The sequence below is a fragment of the Phodopus roborovskii genome, unplaced genomic scaffold (assembly GCF_943737965.1).
Source record: "Phodopus roborovskii unplaced genomic scaffold, PHOROB, whole genome shotgun sequence".
In the NCBI taxonomy this organism is placed as follows: domain Eukaryota; kingdom Metazoa; phylum Chordata; class Mammalia; order Rodentia; family Cricetidae; genus Phodopus; species Phodopus roborovskii.
The window spans coordinates 26,032,800-26,045,242 of record NW_026126418.1 but is presented as its reverse complement, the minus strand read 5'-3'; the positions used below and the strand labels follow the sequence as shown (position 1 = coordinate 26,045,242).

The following is a 12,443-nucleotide window of genomic DNA, read 5'->3' as shown; positions in this document are numbered from 1 at the left end:
ATTTTAATTTTGGTTTTATGTGATTTTTGTACTCCCTAAATGTTAGTGTTTGTACTTTTAATATTCTTTGAATGCATAAACATTTATTTATTGAACCTTACCGTAATCCTGGGAATGTATGCAACCAACTGGTGGGTTTTTGGTGAACTTCCTTGTTTCACTCTTCTTAATTATCCTAAAAAGATTCATCTAGTTTGAGGGTTCTTTTTTTCTAAGCTCTTCCTTTCCTTCTGTAGCTAAGAGGCTGTAGTGATTGCCTCTTTTGGGGATATGTATCAGTGTTAGATAAAATAAATTACTGCTTATTTTAGGGATGTTATAGTAAATAGCTTCATTTCTAGGATTATTTATTTTTAAATGAAATGAATCAGTTCTGTAGTATTCCTTAATGACAGATACATATAAATTCTGTGAGTAGTAGATGAGATAGACTTTAATGATGTTCTTTTACTGAACTTGTTTTTCAGAGGGTTAGCTACTTGTTCAGTTAATTATTTTTTCAATTATGATACAGAAAATATATATATATATATATATATATAATATTTCCATATCACTGTCTTCCTAATTTGTTCTTATAGCATCATCTCTTAGACAGCAAAATACACATACATTAATTTCTGTGTAATTATGGGCTATGTACAAATTATGTGATTCTAAACATAATTAAGGCCAATTTATAGCTGTGAAGTGCTTGTTTCTTTGGCTATTTCTGATTATTACTAAATTTTACCTGTTTTTTAAGACATAGAAAGGTAGTTGAGAACCAACCACATTCCACATGAAATTGAATGCAAAATTCAAAAATATAAAATAACCATTGAGATAGCTAAGTCTGAAGTTGAAACTTGATTTTTAACATGATGCTAACAGGATCTTGGTGATAGCAACAACAGATAAAGCTGGAAGTGGTAGCACCTGATTACAATCCTATCACAAAGCCAAGTCAAATTGCTGTGGGCTTGAGGCCACAAAAGTTTGAAGGATGTTTTTCTATTAAAGGAACAGTAGTTTGAGGTGAAAGTTGGAAAGTTTAGAGAAACAGGTTTCTTTTATTGTTTTTGATTTTGTGTTTCTTTTCTTTCTTTCTTTCTTTCTTTTTTTTTTTTTTTTTAATCATGTTTGGATGGCATTGAGGGATTCTTGTGGATGTTGATGTTGTTCACCTGGGAGGGAACTAAGACTGTATAAGGCAAAGTGGAAGTTTGTAGAGTTCTGCTCTGTGGAAGGGACAGAAACAGAAAAAATGGAGATCAGTCAGAAAAGATAACAGGAAATGGTTGTGCCCCCCCCCCCTTCTCCACTCAGTTGTGAGGCCTCAGTGGCAGGTCTGCTGCTAGCCTATGAAATCTTTGAGTTAATGGACTCAGTCCTGAAGCTGCCCTTTCCCAAACCTCTTGGTGGGTCTGTCCCAGCCTCTCTCTATTCCAAATGATGCCTTAATGGAAATAAAAATAGAATCCTTAGGCAGGCGTTGGTGGTGAACACCTTTAATCCCAGCACTTGGGAGGCAGAGGCAGGTGGATCTTTGTGAATTCAAGGCCAGCCTGGTCTACAGAGCTAGTTCCAGGACAGGCTCCAAAACAATACAGAGAAACCTTGTTTCGCTCAGGGATGAGGAGACTCCTTAGGCCAGGTGTTTCTGTTACACTTACTGTCCTGCTGTAACGGGGTTAAATGAACCCCTTTTCATGTAGCATAAGAGAGAAAACAAGCAAACTTTAGATCAATAGTTTAGTTTCACATTGGGAATGGGATTTAAGATGGATTCTTTACCCTGTCCATCTTGATTTCCTCGAGGGTTGGTAGATTTGTCCAAATCTCCCATCTTTTCAGTCTATAATTCTAGTACAGTTCATTAAAATGCATTGACTTCAGCTTACCTTCTGTTCAGCAATCTGAAATAGTTTGATTGTAAGTGTTCTGAGGCAATTTGGTTATTTGGAAGTTGGGTCTTATATATTTGGGTACTTACATAAGTATTTGCAAAGTCTGCTGGGAGAATAGAAGTAGGGACAGTGAAATTAAAGAAACAAATGGAAACATTTGAGACTATAGAATAGCCTTTGAGATTTTTTATCTTCTGAAGCTTTCTAGTTTTGCAGTGTCAGTCTCCCAGAAATAATAAAATGTAGTTAAACTGATGCCCCTATTAATATGGTTGCAGTACTGTTTCACAATTATTATTTAAGTAAGACCTCTAGATCATTTCTAATTTGATGGGTAGTTTAAACGAACAAAAGCATATGCATACTTACATTTAGAAAGTCAAGATAATTTGTGGTGTAAAAACCTAGAAGAAAATGGGTGGGAGATATCTTTCTGCCATTAAGGACATGTGATGCCTTAGCAGAGGATCTGAATTTGATTCCCAGCACCCGTGTCAGGTGGCCCTCAAGTCCAGAGTGTATGAAACTGTCTCCTAGACTCTGTGGGCACCTTTACTCATGTGTACGTGTCCTCCCTCCCCTCACCACCCCATATACATGATTAAAGGTATGAGTGAAAATTTAAACAAATAGAGGAAAATAACAATTTATAAGGTGTACTTGAAGGATGTTTATAGGAATCATAGAGTTGCATTACTGACCATAAATTGTGAGTTTAAATTATATTGAACGGTTCATTTTTATTCCATAAATGATATTGATATTGAGCACATTGCATTAAAATGTTAATGTGGTTCAGTAGAATTCAAGTCTTGATTTCTTAACATTTCTCCTACAAGCGCCCAGGGTTCTTGAAGATGATTCCAGGGCTGGAAGAGTAGAGCGTCTTTTCATGCCAGAAAGGAAGAATGGATTCTAAAATGATGTCAGCATGTTAGTAGCCTGTTGGAACTATATTGTAGGCTTTCCCACTGGGCAAATCTGGGATGATTCAAGCAGCAAAATAATTACAAGCAGTAGTAAATTGTAAAGCATTGAAAAGATGTAGTAATTTAGGAGACCATATCAGTAACATAAATGACAAACATTTAGGGCAAGACAGGGCTCAAGACAGCTATTAAGTGAGAGGAGTGAAGTTGAAAAATCATGATTATGCCAATGTCATAGTAAAGTTCAGAGGACTCCAAATGAGTGTTAAATCTAGAGGAATTTGAATGAAGAGTAGGCTATTTGCATGGTTGTAATCTGACCAAAGAATACATATTGGTTGCAGGAAAAGATAGTAACTAAGCAATAGGAAATTTGGAACGTATCTATGAGTGAAGCTTATCATCACCATTAAGGAAAAGGACACCATGTTATGTGCTTGTCATGACCCCCAAATGACATACCACTTACTTACTTTTCTGGTTAGGAGTATATTGCTTGAGTTTCATGATAAGAGAACCACAGACAGACTCAAATGGTTCTATGAACTTATTATTAAATATTTTTTTTTAAAGGGACTATATCCTGTCAAATAAAAGTTAGGAAAATTAAGTAATGGTAGGACTCATGTTAAAGGAAAGTTAAGGCATAGAGCATAAGTGGGTGTGGTGAAGTACACATGGTGAAGTAGGCAATTAATAGCACTACAAATGTGCAGGCAAGAGTATTGCAAGTTCTAAGCCAGCCTGGGGTTACATAGTAAAATCCTGTCACAGAATATATTAAAAGTATAAGATATAAGATTTTCTTGATCCCAAGATCTTGTACCTGAGGGAAATACTAAGTATATTACAGAGTTAGTTGACAATTTTATCATACAAATTATAGATTACTGTGGATGACATACTTACTGAAATTGTAACTGTTGATTTGTAAATTATTTTTCAGAAGGGTACATGTTAAATGTTTATATGGAAAGAATAACAATGTAAGCAACTTAAAATGCATGTGTGTATGTGTATAGGGGGTAGCAGGAGAAGGAGGGAGAAAAGGAGGCAAATAGAAAAAGGATAACATGAGTTATTGGGTAAAGTTATATAGTATTTGTGTTTTCATTGTAATTGCTGTTTATTAGGAATATTTAAAAATGTATGCATGTGTGCCTGGACACATTTAATTAGTCTCATTGCTTCAGATGGCTTATTTATTTTAATTCTAATTTTGCATTCATTTTAAGGTGTTAACCTAAATTTTTATAGACGTGTATGTAGGTGTTTATATAGGATGTGTATATTGATTTTTGATTTCTTTTAAATAGTGCTGGCCCTAAAGGAGATAACATTTATGAATGGAGATCAACTATACTTGGTCCACCAGGTTCTGTATATGAAGGTGGTGTTTTTTTTCTGGATATCACATTTTCTTCAGATTATCCATTTAAGCCACCAAAGGTAAGAACCTAGATATACATTGATTAATTATCCTTCTCCTAAACTCAGGTTTTTAGAATTTATATGTATATTATATATACATACACACACATATATATGTATATATTATATAAAAATTTTAGAATTTATATTAATGTAATTGTATTTCATTGTTGCTCATGAATTAGTAGACTTCTGCCTTCTAAAAATAATTTTATTCAAAATAGTTTGTTAATAGTAAATAAAACTGTACATTGACTAAAACATAAATAGGAACTTATGTGAAACTCCCTCTGTGAAACAAACCTTATTGACAGCTTTCAGAAATAGGTTAATAATAAGGATTTAGTCTTTATTTATAGATGAGCAAAAATTAGAAAACTGACAAAAGGAAAAACTAATCCTTATCAACAGTCATTTTTTTGCCTTCTGTGAGTGTAGTGTAAAGTAGAGTGGCAGGCTCACTTCTCCCTTCTTAATTCATTTAACCTGAGTGTCCAGCTGGGTAACAAACAGGAAACATGATACTTATTTAAAGGGATTCTTCCTCTGACTTCTCATTATAAAGTACTCAAGTAAAAAACCTGGAGCTTAGTCTTTGTAACTGAGTTTGTTACAGAGGAAACCAGTGTGCCAGGAAGCTTTACAGGATTATGGCCCCCAACTAGTAAAGTGTTTCCCCTACCCCCTTTTTTTCAATTGCATACTTTTTTTTAAATGTAATACATTCTAGTTATGGTTTCCCCTCCCCCAACTCCTCTCAGATCTGCCCTCCTTCCCCATCAACCCAAATCCACCTTTTCTTTCTCTTTCTCCTTGGGACACAAACAGGGACCTAAAACAAAATAACATTAGATAAACAAACAAAAGACCAAGTAAGTTTCTGATTTTTCTGGGATTTCTCTGTGTGAAATGCTTTTTAAATACTAAAAGTCTGTAAATATATTTAATGGTGTGTGTGTGTGTGTGTGTGTGTGTGACAGAGAGAGAGAGAGAGAGATATCTGTTTGTCTATTGGATGTCTGTGTCTGTAAAGACTGAATTTTTAGAAAGGACATTTACTGGAAAGTATTCTCTAACATATTTCAACACAGTCCCACCTAGTGGTGTTTACCTCAATTTCAAAACAGGAATGTGTCTGCCTGTCTGCCTTCCTCTCTCCCCTATCCTTCCCTCCCTCTCTCTTCTCCCTCCTTCCCTCCTCCCCTCCCTTCCTCCCTCCCTCCCTCCTTCCCTTCCTCTCTCCCTCTGTCCCTTCTTCCCTCTCCTACAGTACATCCCCATCACAGTTTCCCCAAACTCTACCCCTCCCATCCCCTTTCCCTCCACCTCTCCTCTCCCCCATATCCACTTTCTCTCCAGTTTTCTTTTTAGAAAAGAGCAGGCCTCCCAAGAGAAGACAGCCAAACAAGATAAAACAAAATGCAGTAAGAAAAGACAAAAGCTCTCATATTGAGGTTGGACAAGGTAACCCAACAGGAAAAAAGAGTCTCAAGAACAGGCAAGGACTGGAGACAAACCTGCTTCCAGTATTAGGAGCCCCACAAAATCACCAAGCTAATAACTAACATATATACAGAGGCCCTGGTTCAGATCCACTTCAGTCTCTGTGAACCCATATGAACTCTGTTTAGTTGATTCAGAAGGTCGTCTTCTTCTGGTGTCTGCTATACCTTATGACTCCTATAATCTCCCCACCCCATGAGATTTCCCCAGTCTCCAAGGTAAGGGACCTGATGGAGACCTCTAATTTGGACTCTTTCCACATATCTGGCTATAAGTCTCTCACCTGCTCCCAGAGAAAACCTCTCTGATGTGATGACTGGGCATGGTATACAATTATGAGTATAGAGGAATATCATTAGGAATCATGGCATAGTTTTGTTTTTTGTCCTTTGTCAGTCATGTTTTGTACAACCCTAAGTTTCTGGGCTATCCATTCTCTAGTTCCTGGCCACCCAGGCAGCATAGGACATGGGTTCCTTCTGGCATGGGCTTTAAGTTAAAGCAAACATTATTTGGCCATTTCCACATGTTCTCCATCACCATTTCCCCAGCACATCTAGCAGGCAGGACAGATTGTATGGCCTATGGGTTTGGGGATTGGTTTCATATTCAGGTTTCTCTTTCCATAGCCTGCAGAGTATATTCCCACATCAAAGAGGCTAGAAAGTAGGGGTGAAGACTTCTACATTCAATGAGTTAATGAGGATATTGTCCTCAGCAACCCAGCCTTGCTGTCACTATGTGGAGAGTAACTGTCTGTCCTTGCATCAACCCGGGTTATGTAGGGATCTGGGCCAACAGCTCAACTGAATGCAACCTAATCTCACCACTGGAAGACTTGCCTGGCTACAAAGACTCCTTATCCTCCATTACTAAGAGTCCTCCAGCTGTCTCTCCCTACACACGCTACACTCACATACCCACAGACAAATTCAGACAGACACACCCCCCTACTACCACCACTACCTGATGCCTCCTGCTTTCATCTCTAACCCCTAGTCCACTTGCAAAATATTCTATTTCCCCTTCCCAGGGTTGCCCATGCATTGTTCACTCTAGAGCCCTCTGTACTTAACCTTTCTAGTTTATGGGATTGTAGCTTGATAACCATTTACTTAATAGCTAATATCCACTTATAAGTAAATACATACCATATTTGTCTTTCTCGGTCTAGGTTTACCTCACTCGGTATTTTACAGTTTGGCCCATTAGAATCTAAGTCCTAAAAGTTATCTTTATAAGCTCTTCAGGTATGTAGGCCTGCCTTTCTAAGTCTAATCAAGGGTCAGCACTCTCTTGTTATGGTGCTACACATTGGATCCTCATGTGAATGATACGTATTTAATGTCAGCTTATTACTGTCTACTGAAGTTTTATTCTTTGGTTGTTTTCTGTATAATAAAACTTTAGTAAACTTTATGTCTATTTTTATAAATAGTGATCCTTCTACATGCCTAGTTTTTAATATTGGAAATTGGTTTTAACAAACTAGAAAAAATACGGGAGAGAGTTAACAGGATATATTTGTATACAAGGAATTGCCATTTACAATTACATTTTTCTTAGCATTGTTAGTGGAAATTGTCTAACACCCCACTAAGCTGACCCCACCCCTAAGCCATCATATCCCTCCTGTTCTTTTTCCTGAGTACTGGGTGTATAGGCATGTACTACAGAGGCAAGAGGATTGCTGTAAATTTGAAACCAGCCTGGTCTTCATAGCAAGCTTAGACCAAGCAGAGCTATAAATCTAGAAACCTCATGTTAAAAACAAAACAACAGCAGCAAAAATAAATAAATAAATAAATAAATAACAAAACTTATTGTTATTACACCCAACCTAACAGTAGCACTGGTTCATTATTTGTTGTCAGCATCACCTGTGACGTGTTACTGCTGAGATGAATTGTTGAAAGCCCTATTTTCTTCCTGTTTCTACTGTGACCATGTATAGGTTACCTTCCGAACCAGAATCTATCACTGCAACATCAACAGTCAGGGAGTCATCTGCCTGGATATTCTAAAAGACAACTGGAGTCCTGCTTTGACTATTTCAAAGGTTTTGCTCTCAATTTGTTCTCTTTTGACAGACTGCAACCCTGGTAAGCACATCTTTGTAAATCTACAAATAAGACTTGTTAATTTAATGTTGGTCAAGAAATAAATATTATAGGGAGTCAGCATAAGATATTTTTGAGGTCTAGGCATGGGGGTTAAGTAGACTACTGAGACTGACTTTTCATATAGACTTCTGAGTTAGCTGGGGCTATCTGGTGAGACCCTCTCTCAAAACACCAAAGGTAATTCTGAGAAACTAATGTTATTTCAATTAGACACTAGGCCAAAACTTTGTTAGTAATACTTTAGTTTGTTATTGTTATGTAGCAGGTTTTCTTTTAGGCCACCAGCCAGCTCCCAAATCGTGATATGGAGATTTACTATCAGTTATGCTTGGCCTTACTTTAGTCCTTATGTTAATCTTTTTCTCTTTATCTATGTTTTGCCTTGGGGCGCCCTGTTTGCTCCCTCCCTCCCTCCCTCCCTCCCTCCCTCCCTCCCTCCCTCCCTCCCTCCCTCCCTCCCTCCCTCCCTCCCTCCCTCCCTCCCTCCAGTGCTTGTGTGTCTGTTTGGTGGCTGGCTGGCTACCAGGTCCCTGGCATGTCCCTCTCTTTCTCTCTTGCCCTGCCCCCCCCCCCCCCACAGCCCTTCTTATCCTTTTACTGCCTAGCTATTGGCCATTCAGCTTTTTACTGGATCAATCCAGGAGCCTTATACAAGGAGGTGAAACAGCAACACATCTTTACATAATTAAACAAATGCAGTACAAATGAAACACATCTTTTCAGTATTCACGAAGACAATAGAAACAAATGTAACACATCTTTATATAGCTAAAGTGATATTCCTTCCTCTGTGATTATTTTTGTACTGTCAGCTATGGAACCTCTACTTTCCTGTTTTTTTTTTTTTTTTTCTTTCTTTCTTATTTTACATATCAATCCCAGTTCGCTCTACCTTCCTCCCATGTCCCCCCCAACCCTCCTCCCACCCCCACTGCACAGGGAGGTTGATGCCTTCCTGGAGAGATCATCAAAATCTGTCAAGTCATTTGGAGTAGGGTAGAACTTCTACTTTCTAACCTGTGAGGCTGTACAGATCATTTCTGTCAGGCTTAAACAGTGTCTCTTGATTCCTTTCCTTCCATGTTGCCATGTGCTTTACTGTACTCTCCCAGTAACTGAGGGTTTCTCTCCTTTTGTATTAAAACTAATTCTAATAAATAGAATGGTAAGGGATATTGGAGTTACAACTCATATATCAGTCTAGATTGTTAACTGTATCTCAAAGTTAATGTATAATTAATGACTTCTGAAATGCCTCATAAGAAATTGAACACGGGTGCTAGACTTGTTAGAGTCATGTTTAGACCTAGAGTTTCACATGTTATTACTGTGTATGCTTGGCTTTAGACTTGAAAGGACTCAAGGAGAAGATAATTAATTGTTTATTTGTTTAAGCAGACAATTAGAAATAACCTGAGTGTCCACTAAGAGACTGTAACTATTAAAGAATGGAACAATTCTTAAGTTACAGGATGACAGTCTTTAAGAACTAGTATGTCAAGATAAAGGGGTTTTGAAAAGATACATTCATTGTTAATTCCTGGATATAAGGCATGTATAGAATATCTGGAAAAAAAAAATTAAAAGTGTTAGTAGCTGTTTGCCAGGGAAGGAGCCTGAATCTTTGGAGTCTAGAAGGGAAAGCTCTTATACTATTATGTGTTGGCTTTATTTGGAACAGTTTCTGCATGTACCATGTACACATACTTTCTTATAACAGTTTTTATCTCAGATTCAATTTTTACTTCAAAATATTTAAAATGAAATGACAGGTAAGTTTTTTAGTGGTTTATGTTTATAATGGGAGACATAACTGTGTGTTCATCAGGGAGCATTTCATTTGGAATGTTAGAGGATGGAAGCTTTATGTAAAACCTATGCTAAGATGCATAACATTACAGAAATGCAGCCTCTCTACCACACTTCCATAGTTGAATAAAATGTCAAGAATAACGTGACAGGGCTGCTGTATACATGATATCACAACAGAATAATTTAGGTTGCCTAAGCAAGACATGCACAATGAATGACATGAGCAGTCTGCATGGCATTGTGTGTCTATGTGTGTGTGTATCACAAGTCCCTACTGTAAATGAAGAACTACAATCAGTTGGCTGCTTAGGAGCAATAATATATCTCTTCTAAAGATTAGCCCTAAACACATGGAACTAAAACGGGGGAGGATGTACATATATGTAACAATGATAATGAAAGAAAGAGGCCTCGAATTTGAGTCCATGGTTCAGGGAGAGACGTAAGTAGAAATAATGTAAATACAGTAGTCAATTATGATTTTCAGTAAAATTTGAAATACTTGTTAAATAAAATATATCTCTTAAGAAATTATTAATTTACCATTGACTTTCTTAATATTAAAGTAAATAGCCAGTTAAATTATTTTCTTAGGAAAAAAATCAAAACATTCTATATTAAAAAGTGCTACCAATATGTAACTTTAATGTAATGCCATTTTAGAACTGTACATTGAAATCACACATGATGTTTTAATGATGTTTTTAATGTTTCACTTTTCTAGCGGATCCTCTGGTTGGAAGCATAGCAACTCAGTATTTGACCAACAGAGCAGAACATGACAGGATAGCCAGACAGTGGACCAAGAGATACGCAACATAATTCTCATGATTTGTATGCAGTGTGAAGGAGCAGAAGGCCTCTTCCCACTGTGCTGCGGATCTTTATAGCCTTTACAATACGGACTTCTGTGTATATGTTATACTGATTCTACTCTCTGCCTTTATCCTTTGGAGACTGGGAGACTCCCCCAAAAGGTAAATGCTATCAAGAGTAGAACTTTGTAGCTGTAGATTAGTTACGTTTAAAATGCCTACTTGCAAGTCTTGCTTCTTTGGGATATCAAAATGTATTTTGTGATGTACTAAGGATACTGGTCCTGAAGTCTACCAAATATTATAGTGCATTTTAGCCTAATTCATTATCTGTATGAAGTTATAAAAGTAGCTGTAGATGACTAGGAATTATGTCATTTGTATTAAGCCCAGATCTATTTCTGAGTATGTGGTTCATGCTGTTGTGAAAATGTTTTACCTTTTACCTTTGTCAGTTTGTAATGAGAGGATTTCCTTTTACCCTTTGTAGCTCAGAGAGCACTGATGTATCATCTCAAACACAATAAACATGCTCCTGAAGGCATAGTTTCTTGTCGTAATGTTGAAAGTCTTGTCACAAGGTGTGTCTGAGATAATTGCTGATATAAAGATGTGGCTATGAAGATTGATTATTAAGGACTAGTACAAATGAATGAATTATTAAATTGCAAACATTTAAAAATCTTAAGTGTGTAGAGGCTTTTCCTTTAAGGAGAGAATATAGTGGGCTTAAATGTGAGGCTGGATTTCAACCATTGGTCTTTAAAAAAGAAAAAAAAAAAAGACATAAATTTTACATTGATAATGTATTTGAGTTGAAAATGAAGTCCTGGGCTTTGCAGGACTCTTCTCCAATGTCTTACAGAACATTTTGTTTCCTAATTGGTGATGTCTATTCAAAGTTGAGCAATATTGTCAGATAATTGCTATTCTGTGATTGCTTTTCTATGGTGCTTTTCCCTTTAATCCTGATCTTGAATCTTTATGGTGCATTATTGTTACTGTTACACATGGCCAGCAAGTGTTGCCAGAGGCTCAAAGGCCCTGTTTTCCCTGAAGGTAGATGGTGTTTTACTGTGCAGATGTGGCACTCTGAGTTGAAGACAAACTAAATTGTAAGGACTTAAAGGGTTAAATTACTTCTAACTGTAATTATTAAGTATGCTATTTAGCTTGTAATTATTAAGCTTTCTTAAGAGAATTGTGAACAATATAATTGTATTATTATTTTCCCTGTGCCTGGAATAAATTATCTGTGGTCAGTGTCTCTTCTGATCCTGAATATGGTAATATAGTACCATCATAAAGTTTATAGAAATTTATTATTAGGATAAAAGCAAGTATTGCTTTGGGCTGGTGCCTTGGTATCCCAGGCACCACACGCACATGCACACACATACAGACACAAAGATATTTCTTCAGGAAAGCGAATCATACATAGCTTACCACTATTAAAATAGGGGGATTCTACTCAACTATTTGATCATAGATATCTTAAATCAGAGGAAAACTTAATTTATAGTTTTCCTACAAGTACTACACACACACACACACACACACACACACACACACACACACACACACACACCCCAATACCCTTTTATAGAGGAACAGCAAATAACATGTTAACATGTTAATGTGTAGAAGATATAAGCTTTATCTTAGAAAACTGATTCTTAAACAAATTTAAAAATTCACAGTTCAGGTCAGTGTGATGAGAATAAAGCCTTATATGAAAGTCAAAACTATTTTAATTAGCCATGGTAAGCTGCAGAAAGTACTTCATCCAACTGCTGAGATTGGTCATTCTACACTTTAGGGTAATAAGCTCCTCATGGTGCTAGAAAGCTTTCATTATGAATATTAGGGTATTGTTGTGTGCCACTCCAAGTGTAACTTCTGAATATTAGGGTATTGTTACATTGCCATTCCAAGTAGAAC

The 12,443-nt window shown here is 36.8% G+C and overlaps 1 protein-coding gene across 3 annotated transcripts in view; it reads left to right on the top strand.

Moving 5' to 3' along the window:
• The window catches only part of Ube2e3 (ubiquitin conjugating enzyme E2 E3), a 47,084-nt gene extending 36,036 nt beyond the window's left edge, over positions 1–11,048 (top strand). For all 3 annotated transcript variants that reach the window (XM_051184397.1, XM_051184396.1, XM_051184395.1), the window contains exons 4-6: positions 4,135–4,267; positions 7,707–7,854; positions 10,412–11,048. In XM_051184397.1, the coding sequence (XP_051040354.1) occupies positions 4,135–4,267; positions 7,707–7,854; positions 10,412–10,509 (379 nt within the window). In that variant the 3' untranslated portion in view covers positions 10,510–11,048. The remainder of the gene's footprint in view (positions 1–4,134; positions 4,268–7,706; positions 7,855–10,411) is intronic.
• Positions 11,049–12,443: the final 1,395 nt, after the last annotated feature.